This window comes from Hippocampus guttulatus, chromosome 18 (genome assembly GCF_054856545.1).
Source record: "Hippocampus guttulatus isolate MCC_2025c chromosome 18, RoL_Hgut_1.0, whole genome shotgun sequence".
In the NCBI taxonomy this organism is placed as follows: domain Eukaryota; kingdom Metazoa; phylum Chordata; class Actinopteri; order Syngnathiformes; family Syngnathidae; genus Hippocampus; species Hippocampus guttulatus.
The window spans coordinates 4,099,511-4,122,859 of record NC_141278.1 but is presented as its reverse complement, the minus strand read 5'-3'; the positions used below and the strand labels follow the sequence as shown (position 1 = coordinate 4,122,859).

The 23,349-nt window shown below is 44.0% G+C and overlaps 1 protein-coding gene across 3 annotated transcripts in view; it reads left to right on the top strand.

The window, feature by feature from the left end:
- Positions 1–694: 694 nt before the first annotated feature.
- csmd3b (CUB and Sushi multiple domains 3b) overlaps positions 695–23,349 on the top strand; it is a 182,976-nt gene continuing 160,321 nt past the window's right edge. For all 3 annotated transcript variants that reach the window (XM_086136556.1, XM_086136555.1, XM_086136554.1), the window contains exon 1: positions 695–1,674. In XM_086136556.1, coding sequence (XP_085992682.1) covers positions 1,449–1,674 — 226 coding nt within the window. In that variant the 5' untranslated portion in view covers positions 695–1,448. The remainder of the gene's footprint in view (positions 1,675–23,349) is intronic.

Sequence of the window (23,349 nt, the reverse complement as noted above, 5' to 3'; positions counted from 1 at the left end):
CACCTTCGCCGATATTATTTTTGTCTCTGTTAATTTCCAGGATAATGCGAAAGAAAAACGAAAACAAAACATGTTGGACGACCTGTTCAGTGTTGTCCACATTCACAATTTTGCAAAGTAGTGTAATTCCACCATGTTATGATTCTGTTTGTGACCAACAGGTGGCACTGTAGGGCTCTCCCTGCAGCTGCACACCTGTTGGTCGTTATGCAATTATTGCTTTAAAGGGACTCCCGGTACAATCACTCGGTGTCGTGTCATTCTTTGTGTGTTTGCTACTGTCATGTTTCGGTCATGGTTAGTTTTTGCCTCAGTCATGGTTTTGTTTGCTACTTTGGATTCTTTTTGTTTTCAGGACTTTGTTTGTTTAGGATTTACTTTTCTCTGTGTTTTAATACAATTCTTCAAGTTCACCCTGCTCCTCCCCCCTGCCTCCTTTTTGGGTTCCACCACCACCACCACCATCATTGTCTCTTTAGGTGTTTGCCCCCCCCCCCCCCCCCTCAGACTTTTTCTTGTACCATTTGACTTTGCATGCATACAATGCTGCATCACTCCAACGGCCCATCCCCTGACCAGTAGTCACACCCACACATGAGGCCGGAGAGCTTAATTGGCCACCACCAACCCCCCCCCCCCCCCCCCCCAACTCCTTCCTCTACTGACTTCATTCCAACGAGACCATCAGCGAAGGCGGAGGGTAGTGGAAGGATTCGTGTGAGCCAGTGTTCCCCCACCCCCGCCACCACCTCGCGCCGGAGCAGTTTTAATCACGGAGCTGCTCGGGCGGTGACTCGCGTGCGACTAACGCGCGTGACTTACGACGTGAGAGCTTCCGAGGAGCACTCGAAGGCAACATCTCGCACCAGTCAGGCTGCCCGCCTCACTCGCAGGAGGAAGACGCGGCAGAAGGATGGACCGGGGTGCATCTCCTCTGCTTCGAGACTAGAGGGGCTTCTTTTCCTTTGTATTTCAATCCAGGGGGGGGGGGCAGCTTGAACACAACACGGCAAGTTTATTTTTAGGGAGAGACCAAGAGCGAGGCTGATGGTTTTGTGCCACCATGGGGAGAAGGATGCAACAATTCCAGCGTCCGCACTTCGAGAGAAAAGAGTAGAAGAGGCTGTGAGGGGGTTAGAAACACAGAAAAAGGATCTATTCTTTTTTTTTTTTGTGGGACGCGGGAATGCTTGGATGCATCCCAGATGAGGAAAAATGTGGATTTGACATGCCAAGTCGACCTCAACATTGCTGGCTGATTCACAAGTCACTTCTCCTCTCACCGTCGAGCGCCATATGATGGATTTATTTGCTCTATGTTAGACGGAGGAGGAGGAGGAAGGAGAAAACTCGCGCACCCCGCCACCCTCATCCCCCACTATCCTCTCTCCTTTCCGATCTCTACCGCCCTCCGCCCCTCCCTTCCCGTGTTCTGGATGTGAAGCAGCATGCGGCCCGGTGAGAGCTCAGAGGGCTCGCGCTCACCTTGCCGTAGAGGATGCGTCGGAGCCCGCACTAGCGGCAAGGAACGCCGTCTGATGGAAGGAGGAGGAGGGGGAGGAGCGGGAAGAGGGGGTGTTGGCGGACGACAAATGAGCATGACCGACGGAGGGATGATGGCGCGCTGGTTCCTGTGGATCGTCGCCCTCGTCTTGCTCTGCACGCACGCGCAAGGTACGGCTAGGAATGGACGCACGCACATGCGGGGTTGTGGCACTGGTTGAGCATCCGATCCCCCCCCCCCCTTCCCCCTCCCGCCTCACATTGCCACCATCCGCTTTCTTTGCTACTTTGATGTGTATGCATAGAGTGTTAGGAAGAGCTATTGAGCTGTAGCCGCTGCCGCTTCTTTTTTTGCTCGTTTTTCTGCCTCCCTCCCTCCTAGCTTTGACTTCAATACAGCCATTGAGCCAGTAGCCAATAAATATTCTTGCGGTAGCTCTTGGGCTGTGGCAGCGTGAACGTGAGCTGATTATTCCAAATTCTGTGTGTGTGTGTGTGTTCAAGTGTGCGTGTTGTTTATAGCAATCATCTCCCAGACTTCCTTACGCAGCACTTTCCCTCCCATAGATGAAGCTCAACCTATTTCATTTGAAATTTGTTACATAATGAACGCGGTGCTCCCCCTCCTTACACTTTTTCCCCCCTGAGCCTTCTGTCCTCCACTTTTCCTCTCCCAAGTGGAATCAAATGTTCAAATGTTGACTGTGCGGCGTCACATCTTTTGGTTCTGATCGGCCAAACTTGTCACGGCATCATGAGGAAGATGATGCAGAGCGGTTGCGGGGGATAGAAGAATGGATTGGTCCCTTGGCTCAACTGAGAACTTGCCAGGAGAGGGTGAAAGAAACAGTGGAGGTGGAGGAGGAGCTTATACAGGAAGTGGCTAGCTCAAGGCTGGAGGCCGCTGAGGAGTGTTTGTCACTGTCCCAGCCAACTGGAGGACGGTTGTTTGGAGAGTAGATGGAAATTGCCTTTGGTAAAAGAGCAAAATATGCACAGGTGCTCGAAAGTCGGGGGCCAAAGCTAGACGACAGCTATCGGAAAGAGTTTTTTAAAATTGCGAAATAAGACCATGACTCCTTGAATTTGGCGGAATAGCGTGACCGTATCTTGATATGATGCTTAATTTTGAGGGTTCTCACAAACGTCTTGAGCTTTCCTTGGCAGACTTTAAACAGACCTGAGGCGAGGGAAAATGCGGGTCGTGGGATGTTTGCGGCAAGAGTATTTCATCCATTTCTAGGCACAAGTCAACTTTGTTTGTTTGTTTGTTTGTTTGTTTATTGAACATAAAACATATATACAGTAATAATTTGACAGAAAATAAGGTAGATAAAAAAAGTAAAAAGAAAGAAATCAATCTTCATTCAACACAGTTATTATGTTCAAGGGAGTAGGAAGAAGTAAAAAACTTATCTAGTCCTACCCCGTTATGTGACATAACTTCCTTCACAGAAGCTTTACAACTGCTCAACTTGCCCACCGCCAGTGACTCAACAGGTTAAGTTGGTACTCCAACTCCTGCATGAAAATGAAAATCAAATGCACATCTCCTTTCAGCTTAGTTTGACACATTTGTTAAAATTTCAGCCAGTCTTGGCTATGATTAGACGTTCTCCTTTTGTTTTTTTTCTTTTGTAGATTTCTTCAATGCTTTGTAGTACTTATATATGAATGTTTTACAAAAAACTGAAGGTTCCTCTGTCAGGTCTAGACTTGTGTGGCAAGGCAGAGCAAAGATCGGACGGGTTTTAGTCAATTACGCTCGATCAAATTCGGAACTGTGCATGGGCCTGCGGGTACTGCTATCATGCTCCTCACGAACCTCCAAAGCGGACTGGAAAGAGGAAGGAAAACAAAAAGCTTGCGGCAGACTCGTATTAAGATGAATAAAATGTCAAATTTAAATAGAGAAGTTGGTGAAGCAGCCAAGCAAATAAATCTCATTAAGACACTGAACAAAAACGAGGTAAATAATGAAAAGCGTTTTGATACTTGATGACATTTGCTGACATTTTGAGGACACCGTGGCTTATAGGACATTTACGGCAGGAGTAAATGAATGGAATGGAAAGGCGGTGCAATTCTCTTTTGAGCCACAATGGGGCCACTCATGCAGACGCTCCCCCAAGGCTAAACAATCCTAATTTGGATCGGAACCAAAATGTACGCCGTTATCGGTAACAACTCACTGCTTGGATGCTCGGCTTTTCTTCTCAGTTGGCAACGCATGCAGTTCGTAGAAAGCGGCTGAGTGATTTTGTCTGATTCTGGGTCAAATCGTTTTTTTTTTTTCCCGAAAGCGCTGTGACTTACACATTGACCGGGTAAAACCAGTTAAGACCACTGACATCCTCCTTTGTTGGGGCGGCCGAGACAGCATAATAGTAGGAAGCGGTGTGGACAGATAAGACCTTCTTCCACATCTGTCAGATGGCTCCGCCATTCTTTCATGATCTTTCTGCCATCCATAAAATATTTCAACTGAGAATATGCAGTCTTCGCGTTAGTATAATATTGCGAGCAATAAAGACAAAAGGACCGCTAAATGTATTCCAGAACTTTTCCTCATGAACAAACAAACAAACAAACAAAATGACTTCATTTGTGATGATAATGAAGTATGCCTGGTAAGTATGGTAAATAATACAACATAACAAAAGTGAAAGACTAAAAAATTAATTCGGCGAAGACAAAAAGGTATTAATTTTGAATCATTTCCAAAGTGATTTGACTTAGTAGCTTTATTTTTTTTTTTGGTGTTGTGCTGTTAATCCTGTTTCTATTTGAAGTGTTTGAAAGGTATTTCTATTCGGATCACTCAGCCACAAGTGAATTTCTTAATTATTGTATGCGTAGGAGGTTCTTGTGAACAGAGACAGGATTTTATCGTTGAAAAAAAAGGATTTTCCCCTCTCAGTTTGCCGCCTTCTCCACCCCCATCGCCTCCAGAGGCTTAATTTCCACAACGCTACATTGCACTTGCACACCAGCAAGTCAACTCGCACATCTTTCACCGTCTACACTCCTTTAACGTATTCTGCGCTAGTCCAAAGCACCCCCAAAAATGGTCAAATAGGATCATTCAGCTCTGATTGTTCATCCAGATTAGCTCCAGACGATTTGTCTCCGCCATGTGACCAAGGAGTTCACACCCCTGATTCCAAATCAGTTTTTCGAGGCGTGAAAATGTTATGCTTCGTTCTTTGCAAATGTGCCCCGAATCCAACGTCGCCGTCATATGCGGTTGCGTAATTGGAAGCAAGTCCTCGATGTTAAATTGGACGGGCTGTCAAACGCGGCGAAGCGTTCCTCGACCTGGCTTTTTTTTTTAAAAGCTATCACCGGATATTGAAAATTGATTGACGCCCGGCGCCCGCTGATGAATCATTTAGCGTTGTCCACCGTTAGCATGCCGTTGCCAATTGCTAATCATTTACCTTTTTTATTTTATTGGTTTGGGCCGGCGGGTGTAATAACTGCGACGGATGGATGGATTTATATTCCGTTGTGGAATGACTCCTCATGAGCGGACACCAAGGCAAAAACGTGGCGATACTTTTTATGTTCTTGCATACACACTTTGGCACGCGCGTCGGCATGCATTCAATTCCGTGCTTTATAGCGGGCTCTCTCCAAGAGGGTGATCATATACTGTAAATGATGACGCCGTGCCGAGGAGGAAGAGAGCCATTGCGCAGGGAGGGGAATTGGGGGGGGATCGTGAGGCAGCGTGCCTGAAGGAGGGCTGCGTAATAAACCGGAGTGTGAATGTCGCGGCCGGCGAGGAGGCATTCGTGATATTAACGACTGCCTCAATGCTCGCGATGGATACTCTTCAAACACATCAAGAGGCTCTTCTTGCTTTTACACGGATGAATACTGCCTTTACAGTTGGAAGTTGACACATGAAAGAGGGTTCGAAAGGGGTCGATTGAAAATGGTAGCCGAGTAAGCTCTTAGGCCCCTCGCTTCCACCCTGAAGAATTGGATTCAATTACCATCGATTTTAAAGATCTTTTGAACATTGAAAGATGCGCTGGTTCGATGAGGTGGGCTGAGTGTGCAACTGTGCAGTTTTAAATTGGATCATCAATAATAATACCAGGTTCGTTGTTCTGAGGGGCTGAAATTGTCATCCGTCGATGTTGGAATCCATTGGATTGGCGCCCCATCCAAAGATTTCGACTTAATAAATAACCTTGATCATGTTTTGAGTAACATTTTTTTTGAAAGAAGGTGAAAACTTGAAGGTGACCTGAGCGTGTACTTTCTGTCGACCACTCAAGGTGCCCGTACCACTGCCAGTGGATTCGAAAAAAGTGGTTTCTTATGGCTCGGTCTTGCGTTCAAAAAATAATTCTGCATTTCTGAAATGAATTTGTTCATTCCCAGTCTTACTTTCATGTGTAAGACATTGCTGATGGAAAACATTTTTTCTAAAGTGATATATTCCACATGACCACGTGCACACGTAATTTTCTGATCTTGCCAGATAGAGATCTAAATTCAATTAGCCCCTGTAGCCTCTGAAAAAAAAAAGAAAAGAAATTGGACCTCAGGATTCTTTGGATGATGGCTTCCTTTGATATTTGTGATGAGAGAGCGTGGCACCTGGAGTCAGTCCATTCGATTTCCTTTTAAAGCCACAGCGTCCATTTTCGCTCTCCTCGTGTTGTCTTTTTCTTTGTCAGTTCGGAAGATGGATGCTCACTATCTGACTTTGTCCCCAAAAAAAAGAGGTTTCCTTGTTCATTGAAGACCCAATGACAAAGCCCCTTTTGGAGACGCTGTTTATTATTCCTCCAGTGAATTCGTTCCTCTTGCGGGGGGGGGGGGGGCTTTAACATGTCAGAAAACACATTTTTGAATTCAACTGTATCATGTATCATCATCGTTCTGACACACCTTATACATCATTGACATCAACACAACTCAATTTGACAAAATCTTTTGGGCGAGTTCATCTCGAAAGGAGACAGGACAATGGCCTGCATGAACCTACAATGGCTACTTCAAACCAAAATGGCAGACTCCCTGTTTTTTTTTTTTTTTCAAAGAATGGCTTCTTGAGCCTTTGTTTGTGGTTCTCCACATGGTAGACATGCAAACTCAATTTCACACCACAATTCTGCCCATTTTCTTTTTCTTTTCTTTTTGTGTGGTTTCCTCCTAGGACTCGTGCCTTTTGCCACGCAGTGTTGTCCTGAGTACAATTAGTGTCAAATGTGTTTGCTAACGGTATGTCGGGCAGCACAGCAGAGGTGTGGTTAACGAACAAATGTAAACATGAAGTATGAAACTTTGAAAAATCTTATCGCAGGTGAGATTTCGCGCAAACATGCACGCCACTAGTCTCATCTGCCAGTCTTCCATAGCCTTGCCGTTATTTCAAACGAGGTAGACATGACGTGAACGTCTTGTCTCTCTGCCGTGCGCGCGCCATAAACATACTAAAAACAATATTCAGGTCACATCAAGATGGCACATCCCTCAGGGCGTGACCGCAAAGTTGCACGCGCATGCATAGGGGACAGGCGACAAACACTGACTCTGTGATGGGAAATTAACATAGACAGTTTCATATCCAGCTGGTGCCTCCTTTTGCTTTGTGTGCGGGTGCGTGCGTGCACATTATGAAGGTATTTCGCATTCCTCACCAAGTAGAAACGAAGCCTCAAATCGGGGCAGCTATTTGCTTGACCGTGGCGATGCATGTTAAAAAGGAAGAGGAGATAGAGATGGATCGATGAATGAAGGGCGGCGTCGGTCAAAGGTTGGCTCGCCGCTGACAGCCGGAGTCAGGGTGTCATTGAATAAGACCGTCCCGGTTTTAATGATGGCGCGCTTCCCCTTTTCTCCAGTCTGGTTGGGAAGGTACATTAGTTTGTACAAGACAGTCCACCCTTGAAACTATGCCTCATTCAGTTTCAAGGGTTCATGTGAATGCAGCATGAAGAAAAAAAAGATTCTAATTTGCTCTGTTGTAAATTTTGCTGGTTTGTCAGCAAATTGACAAAAAAAAAAAAATCAACAGGTGCAAGTAACTTTTCATAGCTTTCGCTAATATTGCAAGGTCCGAAACACATCTAACTGATGCGCTTACTTGAAAAATCATCATGCCCATCGCCCTATTTAGATTTAGTGGGTGACTGGCCCCCCTGACCCGATGCAAGTGGACTGTAATGAGAGAAATGCAGTTGAAATTCAGATCTGCAGAAAACTGTCATGTTTTTATCTGTGGCCCGTGTGCCACCTAACAGTGTTCGCGTTTATATAATTCTACAAGCTCACCATTCTGCATCGGTTTTCTTTTAACTGCAGTAGAACTAAAAGCACATCGCTGTTCAACCATTTTTTAAAAAATGTATTTTCCGAGGATAAGAAAAACTAAATAACTAACGGTGTGGTTGCACAAGTGTGCACACCCTCTGAGACTGAGATATGGCTGTTTTCAGAATAAACTAATCCCTTTCAAAATCTTATTAATTGAAGTCGGCCCATGCCACCATTTAAAGTACAAATACATTTCAACTATATATATATATATATACTGTATATATATATAATATGGGTGTGCATGTGCATGCTTCATTTCCAGCGCACACTCATGTCCCCCGCAGGCCCTGTCAGGCTGTTTGGAGGTGCACTCAGCTCACAGCTTGAGGCTGCTGCTGTCACCTTCTTACCTAACATCCCCTCTGTCATCTTTTGGATGGCATTCAGTGCATCTAAGTCAGGACACTGCACAGGGATAAATAGTCCTTTTATAATAACATTAAGACCAAACTGCAAATAATTGTGTTGGCAGCCCTTGAATAAAATGGTCGCCTATATCACACTCTCAGGTTACCATATTCTATGAGACGAGGGTTGTATAAATATAAATAATGTTCATTTCTTAAATACTAATACCTGTATTACTGCATCATGCGGAGAGCTTTTTGAAATATTTTGATTTACTTTTTGCACTTGCCCAACCAGCCATTTCTATTGCTGACAGTCAACTCACCAAAAACATGATTAAAACAGGACAAAATACTACATAGTCAGTTACTTCATTAGTTGAAGAACAAAAAATTTGTCATTATCATAACAGACGGCCATTAAACTTTTAATGCCGTGCACCATATTTGGGAATATCTGACATACAAATTTCATCATTGGAGTGAGCAAAATATATAATATCGGGCTGCAAAATAGGCTGAAATAACACCCAGAAGGTCGGACAATTACCTTTATTAACATACATGAACAGCTGCTTAATTATGACCTAAATGGAGTTCTTGGCGTTTGTTTGTGTCCACTGATGTCCTAAAAACTGCTTTCTAGCCCCACCGGCCTCCCCCCCCCCTCCCTCCGCCCACGATGTTGTCACCCTTCATGCTCGCCCTCCCCCCTCACCTGCTCGCTTGTGGGTTAGCGGGTCAGACAGTGAGCAGATGCTTTCACGACGTGACTCCAACCAATAGCACGACAACACCCTTACTCCTGTTTGCTCATTTCACACGCATTGTGTCCTAGCGCTTTTACGCGGGAGTCAAAGCTAATTGTTTGACAGCACATTGTGGGCTTTTTACATCACAATTTGTGCCTCTGGGTTTGTTTCCTCGCACAAACAATTATCATTGAAATGTGTTTATGTCGTTGGCAAAGCTTACCCCGCCGTGCACTTTTTTTTCGTGTTCCTCTCAGTGCCAGTGTTCCTTCACGTTTGATGGGATTGTGTGCGAACAAAACCCCCACAAAGGCATAAAAAGTCTCTTTCGATTTGAATGCAAGCCAAAAGATTTAGTCTCCCTTCTGTTTATTATAAAGCTCCAATCAAACTGCTCCATCCTCAAGCCGGTTTGTTCTTTCATTTTTCTAATTGGTACGGCAGATAGTTGTACTTCGAAGGCTGTCAGCGCATCCAAACGGTCCAACATCCAAACGAGTCCATACTGTTGTCATCATCAACGCTTTAAATGTCCTGGCAATATTTTACTTTTGTTGAGACAAAAAAAAAGGCAGTCAATAGCGACTCTGGTTGAGAGGGAATGGATGGAAAAAAATAAAAAATAAAACAGGAAGTAGCAAGCTAGCTAGTGGCTAACATAGCAGTCTTTATCTAAACTGAGTGTTTTTCTCTTTATCAAATGGCACAGAATCAAATTCATAAAACCAGTTGCAGAAGTTAAATAGTCATTTAAAAAAAAGTGTGTCGCGTCAGACTAATGGGAGGGGGGAAAAAACGATGTTGAAAACTACAAGGTTTAAAACCTGTAACCAACACTTCAACTTCGTCATCTGCCCTTGGCGGTCATCTCTGACCATCAAGACATTGAAACACTTGCTTGTCAAAAGAATTTCGGCACAGAGAATGTGAAAATACTTGATTCCTGTAAATACGCTTGTCTAACTGCACCGTCCTCATTTAAAAAAATAAAAAAATAAAAAGAATAAAACCACACATTAATTTTCCCGCATGCCTTAAAAGTTCTTGCAATCCCCCCCTCGCTCCCTAATATTTTGTCAAGGTAACATCGGTTGACTTTGCTGCTGCTGCTGCAAAAAAAGCACATTATTCCACTTGACGCATTAAAAGGTACAAATTCATCCCCGGATATATCACAAAATACTAAATGTCAAAGCCACTTTCGTGTCGTCACCGCAATCTGGCGGAGGTAATTTACTGTTTATTCCCAAACACAACACAGAGGAAATAAAAGCCCTGCTGCATCTGCTCGTCACAATCCCCAATACCTGGTTGCGGCTCAGCTCAAATGACTTTGCCAGATCAAAAGACGATGGGGAGATAAGGAGGGCGGGGGTGGGGGGGACCAAATAAAAGACTTTGAGACGGACTTGGAAACCATTCAAGCACGCGGCACACCGGACTCGGCTCCTGTCACCTGGGTCACATCTTCTACTTCTGCACACTTTATCTTAAAACTGTCACTTTTTTGCCTCCTCCCTAAAGCCACTCACTTTTACTTTTGATGTTTTGTTTTGTTTTTTAATCTGCAGAAAGAGAAATAAAATATTGGTTCCCCAAGTTAGCTCTCTGAGCTCCTCCATCCTTACACACCTGCCCGGTGTCTTAGGTCTGAGGACCAAACACTATTTGCGGTTCCGAGAACTAAGCTCGCAGGGGATGGAGCCTTTTCCTTTTCTGGTCCTTCTCTTTGGAATGACCTCCCGCTGAATGTTTGGCAAGTCCCCTCGCTGCCCATGTTCAAAACTCGTCTTAAAACTCAATTTTGGCTTTTGACTCAGCATGAGACTCGATTTTCAGTTGGACTGTTTTTGTGCTTTCTACAATCTTTGTTATGAATTTGTTTGTTTGTTGTCATGAAATATTTTTGCTCCATGTACAGCACTTTGAATACAGTGCGGCGGTTGTTTTAAAGTGCTCTATAAATGCAGTTGAATTGAGTTGAGTGTTATGGAAATTAGCCACGCTGTTTCGTCACAATGCTAAAAAATGCAGATCGGCTTGCTGCCAGACGCATTTTCAGAATAAGGTAGCTAAGCAATGAGTTGGTTTTGTAAATTCACACATCTTCCTGGCTTTTTGTTTACAAGCACCCTATTTTCGGCATTCATCCCCCTGCCTGACCTAAAAGTGATTGCCATGCACAGTAATGACACCTACTGAAAAGCGTTAGCTTTTTTTTCCAAGATACTTTATTGGTTTGATTGTCTCCCGGTACTCTTGCTTAGAAGCAATTTCATTAAAGGTACTTCTCAATAGACCCCATGCTGCATCTCATCGTCTTCATCTTAACAGAACACAATTTGGGGGACATTTCAGTGAATGAAATGCTTCCTGCGTGCTTCCCAATTGCTAGAGTTGACTTCAATTTGGGTCCTGGATGGTGACTAGATGCAGCCAGCGATGTCACTGGCAGAGAAAATTGCATACAGTGAAGACGCGGGGATTGGGGATGGGGGACCTTGCAAAATGTGTCACTAGCGAGTCATCGTTGAAGAAAATAGCTTCAAATGTGTTAATTGTTGCTCTGGGACTTTATTGAATTCACACAAAGAGTTAGTTGTTGGCAAAATTGTGAATAAACCACCCACCACGTATACAGAGGTGCCACATTTTGTTGTGATGTCTTCATATTTGATTGTTTTTTTTTTTTAAACAAATGCCGAGTTCTTAAGTGAAATCCTTGTTTACATTGTAGTAGCTTGATGATTTTGTTGCGCTAAAGTCATAATTCATGATTATCCCAGCGGACTTAGGGTGTGGCGGTAGCTACAATGCGACTTGTGATGATGCGACCATCTTCCGTTCACTCACAGGAGTGTGTTTTTATCAGACGCAGGCATTCGTGTTTATTGTCCGTGAAAAATTACATGTGTTTCAGTAATATATGCCTCACTCGACTGGTTTATTTCGGTTTAGCAAGACAAATGGCAAATCTCCAGTTAATTATAACTGAAGCAGAGCTAACATTTTTTTTTTTTTTTAACACCAGACTCACCCAGGTAAATGTGTGTGTGTGTGTGTGTGTGTGTGTGTGTGTGTGTGTGTGTGTGTGTGTGTGTGTGTGTGTGTGTGTGAGCCCTTTTGTCTTGCGGGGATGAAACAGCTGGGTGCGCCTTGCTAATTAACTTGAAAACCTCATGATTACAGTTAGCTGGTGCGCTCGAGCTGACAGAAGGAAGGAGAGTCAGGAAGCCCAAAGACACGAGTATCCAAGTGGGACACTTTGCCTGGACAAATGTTTATTTATCGCTCAAACTAGAAAGCATGTAGCCTTGCTTTGTTACAATGTTTCTCACAATTGACTTTGCCAGACCTCCAAAAAGCAGAATGACCAACCACGGCACACATGCATTGAAATCAATTCCAATTTTCTTTTGTTTTGTTTTTTTCCTCCAAAGATTATCCACTGCAATTATCGTATAGTGTTCAATATTTATGAAGGCAGAACCTCGTGTCGGGCCGGGTTGCTGTCACCTTAACTGTCGGCCCTCGTTATAGAAGTCAATTTAATGCTCTCATATTTGACGTTGGTTAGTTTTTGTTTTGTTTTGTTTTTTTACACTTGACCATTAGAGACAGAGTGCATTCGTTTTATGAAGTTGGCCGTATCCGTTTTGAAGTGATTAAACTTCCGGTTTTAATGTCTGTAAATTTGAGTGAAAGCTTTCCTTGTGAATCTGTTTGTTTTCGTTTAATGCACTCCAGAGGATCGTCAATTGTTGAGCCGAACATGACTGAGATAAAAATGCAAGCTGTGGACCACATACGGCTCCTAAGCTCGACTCGAGACACCCCCAATTAAGAGCTTTCCCCTTGGTTTTTTTTTTTTTTGTGTTTTTTTCTCAACATGCAGTCCATAAAGAAAATGGATGAAACTAGCGAAGATGAAACAAGACAAACAAAACCGCAAATGGAGCGTAATTATGACCAGTTGAGATGCTTGTTTTTCCGTAACTGACAATCCAATTATGCGCACCAATTTTCTCGTGTCTTTCAAAGCCGCTACATCAATGGCAAAACATGTTTCCGAGGAAAGCAAAGAATCCTGTCTGGCGACAAAGCGACAAACATGGGGCTAGCGACCAAAAAAGAAGTGAAAGCGTTGTTAGTCCGCAGGTGAAAGGCCACCCCTGCCACGCAGCTCAAGTCAGTGTGCGTGTGCTCATGTGCTTGTGTATGTGTGTGTGTCTCAGGAAAACAAAAAACAAAAAACATGTAACATCGGGTTTATCTGGATTGCCTTGGTTGACCTTACAAGCTTCTAGAAGTCTGCCTTGAAAGGTCACGTAAATCAGCGGGGATATGAACGCGCTACACGACTTCTACATGCACAGTCGCCTTTTATCCTATACGCTACTCATACATATTAAGAAAAAAAAAACATTTCTCCTGTGTCATCAGGTATATTTCCCTTATTTCCTACCCTCCCTTTTTGGGCCACAATTCTACTTTGCTGTTCACATGACGCAAATTGGGTTTCGCTGTCACGGTGGTTATGATATTGTGATGTCACCATGGGGCTGATGTAAATAATCACGGCGACAGAATTTTTCCCGCCCATGACTTGGCAGCTGGGCTGAGCTAAGAGCCACCATTTATTTTAGTACTTAGGACATAGCTCTTTTGGATATTCAGATTCAGATTCAGAAAACTTTATTTATCCCCGTGGGGCAATTCGAGGACTGCAGGGAACCTATGCACCACTTGTGGTACTAGTGCCGCACTAGTTAAGTGTGATTCAGTGCTTGGTCATGAACTGCTGTGTGAAAAGTTTCAAGATGCTAGTTACTTGTTTTTGTTAATGAGATAATTAAAAAAATGGCATGCTCTCTGAATGTCAGGGTTGTTGGTGTCTTGCAGTGTATAGCATGTCGCTCACTGCAAATAAGACACAGCTATAATCTTGCTTGTGCAGGTTGTTTTTTGTGCATGCGTGTCTGAGGTCAGCCGTGTTCTCAAAAGCTGGCTATTTATACGTGCGTCTATAATAGTGTCGTCACGGCGCCTTGATTTATATGTCAAACAAGCAGCGTACTTTTTTTTCCACTCAATTACTCCGCGTGCCCACGGGGCGTCACGGCTGCGGCGGCTGAGTGGCTGTCGGGCAGCCAGTTTGATTCCCACAACCATCTGAATATCACGGAGGAAATATGGAACTCCTCAGTTGCTCCCAGTGCCATGTCATCGTTTTAAATCTCTCCATTGTGGCGACACGCGCTTATTTTTTCCTCCATTCTGTTCCGTCTTCCCTTGCGGTTTCTCGCTCTCGTACCGTTTTAGTAATTCCTTTCGTTCCTTTCCACACTAAAGCTATTTAATTGCCGCTTGGGTCCAAGTTTGACACAACAAAATAACAATAACCCAAGTCAATGAAAACCCACAAAAAAACAAACCAAACAAAACCAAACAAAACACCACTCCGCATCATTTTTCAAGCTTGAGCAATGTCACTGGAGACTTAAAAGTGCTGAATTAGAAGCGTTGCCCAACACAAAAAAGCAATTGTGTCCAAAAGGCCTGAGCCATTCTGTAAATTGTTTTTTTTTGTTGTTTTTTTTAAGAGTACAAAAATCATCCACAAAATTTAATTAGTATGTGGAAAACTGGACTTTATGTATTAAATAAATAAACTAAAATTGCAGTAAGCAAGTCAAGTATGATAGATGATATTAAACGTACTCAACGCAACTGTATGGATAACGTGTTGCTCTCGTGTCGCACGCACACAGTGGTGAAGTTGAATTCTTTTTCCATGTCAATGTAAATATCGGTATTTGTTCCAAGTAACTGCAAACAATTGCTGTGTTAGGATACCTTGTAAAATGGATTTGGGAGTTTGGTCTTTACAGTCAAGTCAAGTCAACAGTATTTATAGAGCACTTTCACAACAGCGACAGTCAAGTCAAGTCAAGTCAAGTCAACAGTATTTATAGAGCACTTTCAAACAGCCATCGCTGCATACAAAGTGCTGTACATGGAGCAATTTAACGTGCACAATAAACAGTAAGACAAATCGGTAATAAAGCCAATAGAAAGCACCAAACAGTAAAACCAAGAACAAATCTAAGTCATGCTGAGTCGAATGCCAAAGAATACAAGTGAGTTTTGAGGAGGGTTTTGAAGATGGGCAGCGAGGAGGCTTGCCGAATGTTCAGTGGGAGGTCATTCCAGAGAGAGGGACCAGCAACAGAAAAGGCTCGATCCCCTCTGAGCCTCAGTTTAGTTCTTGGTACTTCTAATAAAGTCTGGTCCACAGACCTGAGGCGCCGGGCAGGTGTGTAGGGGCGGATGAGCTCAGAGAGGTAAGGTGGCGCGAGATTATTCAGAGATTTGAAAACGAATAAGAGGATCTTGAAAATAACTCTAAAATGAATGGGGAGCCAGTGAAGGGATGCCAGAGTAGGAGTTATGTGCTCCCTCTTACGAGTACCAGTCAAGAGGCGAGCAGCGGCATTCTGGACCAGCTGAAGGCGCTTAATGGAGGACTGGCTGACTCCAAAGTAAAGGGCATTGCAGTAATCGAGCCGGGATGTGACAAAGGCATGAATTACTGTCTCAAAGTGCTCATGTGAGAGGAGAGGTTTTATTTTGGCCAGCTGTCTAAGGTGAAAGAAGCTGGATTGAACAACGGCACCAATTTGCCGATCGAGTTTGAAATCACTGTCCAGTTTAAGGCCCAAGTTTGAGACTGTTGACTTAAGATAAGGAGACAGGGGGCCCAAGTCTACAGGATGGAATGTACAAGGGCCACTGGGACCAAACAATATCACCTCTGTCTTCTTTTCATTGAATCTCAAGAAATTTTGTGCCATCCAGGTTTTGATTTCTTCCAGACAGGATAGGAGTGGCCTTAATGAGAAGGCGTCTTTCTTGCTCAGTGGGACATAGATCTGGCAGTCATCTGCATAGCACAGTCGCGTATGACTTTGAGTTTAAAGTTAAAAATACTACCTGGTCATGAAGCGGCCACTTCTGGGATTTGCCTCATGGGTAGCATCGGCCTTTTGTTGTTGTTGTTTTTTCTTCTTCTTTTAATTGTGCACTCTCTTGCCTTTCAAAAGTTCTTATCAGCTGAAATATTGTTCTTTTTATGACACTCTTACTTTCCCTTTCCTGGCCTTGTCTACTCCCACTCCACTTAGCGATCGCCTACACAGAATGCCTTTCAACAGTCCTCAGACACTGGGGGACCCTGAACTTTTATTCCATTGAGGTTTGCGCATGTATTGAGGAGAGCGCAGGAACGCTTTATTTCAGTGTCTTGTTCAGATGCTTAAACTGACCCATCCATTCATCTCTGGAATTCTGACTAAACAGATTTGAATAGCCTTTTTTTTTTTTGAATTGGCCCCGACTCTTGCCCATTACTGCTTTAAATGCCGGTAACCTTGAAAATACACTACTGATTGGCAAAGATTTTCCTTGCTTAATAATCCATACATGTAATGAATCACATTTAGCCATCTCGACATATGGAAACCACTCACTGGGCCAAACTGTCTGTGTGAATAACTCATGACATATATTAAGGACATGGCATGAAAATTTCCGACCTCTAATTTTTATGAGCCTTCTTTTTTATATCCCATCAATTAGCAAGAGGTGCTGTTGCAAACTGACAACAATCAATGTCCAATTTTTTGTTTCTTTACACAGCTATATGATGCACGTGCACATTTTCGAAATGGTCACTTGGACCACGTTAAACCAACTCTGCAGTGGCCAAGTACAGTACGCTAAAAACAACCCATCGCCACGCCATTACCCCCCAGTAGCAACCTGGACTGACTGTATTGTTGTTTTTTTTTTGTTTTCCTTCATCAGGAGTAGTTTGAGTTCTATTTGTAAGATATCGAAAGCTCCCCAGCGATGGCTCGTTTTCTGACAGCTGCTAAGAATCCGCGGCACCTGCAACCCGGTATCTGTGCACGGAGCACTGCTAATGTCTAGTGATCCCTTGGCTAAGCCCTTTATCGCAGCAATTAGCAGATTGTCTCTTAACGGCCGGAGGAGAAAAGGGGCTTTTCGAAAGGCCCGTCCGTGTTAAGGAGAAGATGGAATGGGGTATGACTTGGGAATAGTGGATGGCTGCTTGAATGAGTGACATGTCTGGCTGACCTAAAAAAAAAAAAGAAGGCCTTACACCAGACATTGAGGATTTTGTCGTTTTGATACGAGAAGTGCGTCAACATGGCTTTCGGCAGACAGGTCAGATCCATTGGGTCTTGATCTCTTGTTGACTGTTGATGTCATAACACAAACCGTACCGCATCTCGAGGTAAAAATCTGAGCTGCACCGTGTTAGTTTTTGGCTACCTCATATGTTCCGTGTGGGAACTTGATTTGCTTCTGTACCATTCCGAATGTTACCGCCTTACTTGAGGTTTTTGAATGTTTCAGATTTGTGGCCCAAAAGTACTTTTAATTCTCTTTGCTGTTGCGTCAGCATGGGTTTGTGATTGACTGTATGGCTTGTTGCCGCCATAGCAACGTACCATTTTGGTAACCAGACGACCCCCGCGCACTCCACCCTGTTGCCTTTTGTTACCTACAAGTCGAGCCTTAAATGGACCACATGTTGAAGCCTCTGCACTTTGCTTTTCACCATTCCCTCCCTCCTGACTACGCTCGGCAACTGTAGGGCAACGTGACTTTTTGTTGCTCACTTCTTTGGAGTCGCTAAGCCTCCCGGAGCTCTTCAGAAAAGCCACAAAATGAAGCGGAGCTGTTATTGCGCCCCGCCGTTCCTTCGGCATCTCAATCGGTCGCTCATGGTGGCGGTGCTAAAAAGCCTGTCGGGCTTTCGGCCTTTTTTGGCTCAAGATCATTTCGATGTGGTCAAACTGGTTACTGTCCATTTGTGAGATGGCTTGGCTGTGACGGGATGACACTTTAACTGGTCCATGCAGGCAGAATCGCTCGCCGCACACGATGACTCATGGCAGCGCAAACAGCTTTGAAGATGATGTGGAATCATTCGCATCCAAACAGTCATGCTGTGTTGCTTGATTCAGCCTGGGGGTGTGCATTGAATAAAACTCGAGTCAGCCTAAGATGTCCAATTACCCGTCACGGTTTTGTCAAGATTTAGTTTCATCTTTTTCTTGGACAACAAATAAATAAATGACAAGTCGGCAGTGCCGGATAACAGTAAAATTTTACTGTCCTCTTGAAATTAATCACACAAAATATACGCGTAAATGTAATTTTCCTAAACTTTTCACTGACCAAAAATTGCAAAACTGTGTCCAAGTTAAAGTTAAGGGCACCATTTTCAGCCCGTGTTGAGATGTGTTGAAATGCAGAAGAATCGGTGAAAAACAACAATTGCAACTTGACGTGAATGAATCTGCAACGGGATGATTATGAATTCGCGGAAAAAGTGTGATTCATTGTGACATTAAAAGGAGTGGAGAGAGGGTGAACAAAGGTCGTACATGGGAAGTAGGGCGAAATAGAGAACAAGCAAAAAAAAAAAACGACAATAATAGAGAGGCAGAGGGGAGACAGAATGGTTCTTATCAGTGTTTTGCAGGAGGCCGAAAAAAGGCAACCAGGGAGTGTGCATGTGCAAGCCCGAATGTGTTGTTGAAGTGACTTTGGTCAAGTTTAAAAAGTGGAAAGTCCAGCTGAGAGATGGACACAAACATCGCAAACATCATCATCCTCGCCAGGATGTACGTTTATATGGTGCAAATGGCAGGTGTACGTTCCTTAGCCGTGCATTTGTCAACATCCGTTTGGTGTGTTTGCGATGAAGATTGGGGTCCTGGAGGAGATTCAAAGTCTCCAAGACGAGAGGATAGAAGGTTGATGCACATGATCATTTATACTTTGCTTTTCTGTGAATGCCTAGCCACCCAAGGCGATAGTTTATTTGGATTTTATCAATAAAGTCTGTGTGTGTGTGTGGGGGGGGGGGGGGGCATATTTTCATATAATTTTTAACAGATTCTTAACTGTCGGCAGTTTGACCTTTAATTTTGGTTCATATTTGCCTAAAGTTGAAATACTGTGGAGGTCAACGTTTAGCATAGTTAAGCAAAACAATTAAAAAAAAACATTCATTAACCTTTACTTGGTAGATGTTACCATTGTAAAAGTTTTTGCTGGGTTCCTAATTCTGGAGTGTCAACCTGTTCTTTTCAAAATTTCAAATACATTCAATTCAACTTCTCAGACTACGTCCTTTGTAGCCATTATGAACTAGTACTTGGCATTCTCAGGACAGGTCTCGTTGGATTTTTTCTGATCAAATTTGAATGACTTTTGCTGTGACACAGCAAAATTAACCATAATCCTATGAGGTTTGATACAGTAGGTGGGGTTTTACTATTTAGGAAATGTATGGGTTGGGTTTTTTTGGCCCACCAAAATGTGAGAGAATTATCAATCCATTTAATGATCCTCATCCTTGAACTAGCGTATTTTCCGCATTATAAGGCACACCTATAAGCATTACATTTTCTCAAATGCTGAAAGTGCGCTTTATAATCCGGTGCGCCTTTTATATTGATCAATATTCTGATTTATTGGACGTAGCATTTTAAAAATGTTTTCTTACAGCTGCAGCGGTTGTGAACGCACGGCATAAATAAAAGCTGTATTGTAGCGTATTCCCCTTAGCGCAGCTCCATCTTGTGGATGCATAATGCAACCTAAGCCACTATTGTAGCTTCTATTCTATGCACCTTAAAAACAGTATTAAAATACGCCATTCATTGCAGGTGCGTCTTATACTCCAAAGCGCCTTATAGTGCGGAAAATACGGTAGGTTTCCACTGATCAATCAATCAAAAGCATTAAAAGTCATTGAATGGATTGATTGAAAATGAAGGCCTTAAATAGCCACAACTGTCCACAAGCGTTATTTGTAATATATAAGATAATATTTTGGATGAATAGCATGCGTGACCTTTGACATATCTCATTTGCTGGAGCTGCAGCAAACAGTGAGCCTGCAGCCATACAAAACCAAATCAGGGTCATACTGGATAAGGGACCTCTGTAGCCTGGCTGGAACAACGATTCGTTTCCCCGCATCGTATGCGTGTGCGCGCATGTCTTTGTGTTGAACCCTCAGGTATCAACTAGCCTAGTTTTAGGTGATGCGCGCACACACACACATTCCCACACACTTGAGATAGCAACCACTTCCAGAGGGCCAATCTTTCGCTGACCACGAGTGCTTTTCCTTTCATGTAACTAGTGTGTCTTGGCAATGTGCTATTTTTGGTGCGTTTGAATACACACGTGTCACTTCTACGTGGCCGCAAAAACTGATTTTCAACTAAGAGAAATTGTAACCGAAGCAATAAAGTTGCCTGTTTTTTGTTGTTGTTGTTTTTTTAAATTCCGCATTCAAACAGAAGCACTTTTCATCTCGGCATTAGAAAAAACGTCCTTTTCCAAACCAACTCATCCGTCCCCCATCCAATGCATCTTTTTACCCATCCCTCCGTCCACCAACTAGTCTCTCCCCTCAATCAAGCCACCCATCTCATCCAATGAGGATCTGTTGGTTTTGTTCAACTTGTTTTAGCGACTACCACACAAACACACACCTCTTTGCAGTCTGTTGCTCCCACCTCACGCTTTGGTTTTTGTTTGCCCAATTACTGCAGTTGTGTTCCAGAAGCCTTAGTCTAGCTTTCTTCCACAATTGCTGCTTAGCGAGGCTTGCTTGCGTCCCCCCTAGCCACGCTCCCCCAGGACCTTGATTCACGTTTCGCCGCTCTTGCCCTCACTGCTGCTTGCTAGGTGGTGCTGTTAGCACCTTGCAGCTAATGCTCGGCGACTTACGTGTTTACTGCGTGCATAACTGTGACTAGATCTTCATGAATCATGTTTGTCATGTGTTTATGGGAGTCTCAATATCATTTCTCCCTGTCCTTAATTTTTGGGCGAACCATTTTCCGTTTCAGTCCCCCCCCCCCCCCTTTGCCTTTTGTCTTTTCTTACCGCATACGTGCGTCACTCTCACCAGGTGTACTTTGTGTCGCGCTTGAGGCGCGCGCGTGCGTATGTGTGTCAGGAATAGAGCGAGGGAGAGAGAGAGCGAGGATGCCCTACTTCGAGCAGTAAAAACTACAGGAGGGGGATAAAATAAACTGCAATCAAGGCAATAACAATAAAATCTGGATGCGGGAAACTGTAAAGAAAATAAAAGAAAAGGTTGTGTGCGCCTTTGAGTGTGCGTGCGTCAGTGAGTGCGGTTGTAATCGTAATGATGAAGGACGAGCGCGCCCCCTTCCTCCCTCCTTGCCTTTACTCCTCAGGCTTCATCAACGCCGCTGCACAATCACTCGAAAGACTGCCAGCGCTCCTACAGCGACTCCCAATTGCGTTCGTCGTATGATACGAAGGTTCTTTTGAGGTTACGACGCTTTCTCACGGACGCAACTCATTCACTCCCATTCCACGTGGGAAAAAAAATATATACATCCCATCAAATGCAGCACTTCAAGAAGAAAATGTCATGAAATCTACGGATGAGAATGCAAAATTAGCGCCATGTCTTCAAGCAGGCCGATTGCCTTTATGGTAATTCATTTATTACACAGAGTGCAAAGGGGACCGGTTTGCCTGCCTCCCTGCCCGAGGGAATGGGAAGCAGCCAATCGGCGAGAGTCTTAATTAAATAGTCGGCTTGTTGTCCAATCACCGGGGGTGTCGTTTGGCCTCGGCGGCGGCTTAGGGATCGGCCGACATGCGGTTGGCTTGTAATGAGCCAGCAAAGTAAGAGATTATCTTGAGCGTATTGCGGACGCCGCAAAAGTCAAGGCAGTGTTGATTTCACACTGCGGCTTTCCCAAGGAGCTGTGTACCTTCTGCACTATGCTGCTCGATGTAACCGAGAGAAATGGACCCTGATGCGGGGAACGCTCACGCATCAGCATCTCAACTTGTTTCGTTGTCCAGTTCCATCATCTTGTCCGTTCCGTTCACTCTCTTCATTAGTTTACCCACTCTTCATCCCCCACCCCTTGTTTTCAATCTGGAACCACGCCTTGGAACGTCTGCCCCCACTTTCTACTTCATTTACCTCCGCCGTTCCTTCTGTTAGTCACCTCATAAAGCGTTTCGATTCCTCTTAGCTCTGTTAATTTCTCTTCATCTTCCCCTCTCGCTGCCACTCTTGGAGATGCAGGGGAGAGATTGAAAGGACGCTGGGATTGAAAAAGAGGATGAAATCTAGCCGAAGGGTAGATCTAAGGCTTTGGGGGTGGGGGGGGGGGGGTGGCGGGGGGTGAGGAGAGAGGCAGGGAGAGGGGCCGTGGCAACGTGAGAAGGAAAGAGGACTCAGGAGAGTAGCGGAATTAAATAGGAGGATTCAATCCAATTAGCATTGAATGGAAACATGGAAAAAGATGGTGGAGTCCTCGGAGGAGCATATGTGAATTGACTGGTTCATAAAAGAGAGCGTCTGCAGTCAACAAGGTCTGCCATGGACTATTTACACTCACTGGCCACAACAATATTGCATCATTTCGAATATTTTTGATTTTTTGTTACATTTTATGAAACACAACTGGGATAAGCAGGTTTTATTCAAGAAGCCTTTGGTTGGGTTGAGTTTGACCAACCCGAGTGCGGAGTGAATATGTCGATTGCCACATTAGCTTTTCGCGAGCTCACTCAACATCTAAGCGTGAAACGTTTTATTGACAGAACATAACTGTGGTTTTGCGCGCATGCTAATATTTGAGCTAGTCAAGGCAGAATTTATTGTTGAATCTCCTTCAATTGTGCAAGTGCTGCGCTTGTGTTATTGACTAAAACTGCATAAAAATCCATGCGTAAAAACCCATCGTCAACACAGCAGGTATCGTCTCTTAAATCTGCCGACGATAATGCTGGCAAGAGCGCCCGTGTCGCACAGACGCCGCATTTTGCTTGAACCTTGTCGGGCTGTCAAATTCACTGGCAGCTGCCGTGCCTTCCGCAGCCAAGTTTGCAAAGCCGAGGTAGCTCGCAGAGCAACAGTTAAAAGAAAAATAAATAAAAAAATAAATACAGTCGATGTTTGCCAAGCCTTTATCTGGTGACGTCTGCGAAACTCCCACTGCGCTACCCTAAGACGTAACACTTTCACCGCCATCCCCATTTTGTCACCAGAAGTGGGGGTATTACTTCAGCGCATGGTGAGGGACTTTACTTGCCAGTTTAGGGATTTGTAGAATTAGCAAGACAAAAAAACCATGTACATTGCACACGTGTACATTGTTGATGTTGATTCAGTCTTTACTTGTTTGCTGTCGGGAATTTCACTCGATTGGAGCAAAAATTCTCTCTGTCAATTCCGACGTCAGCTTTGTGTTCAATTGAACAGGCCCAGATTTCACACTGTACACGTCATGTTGTGA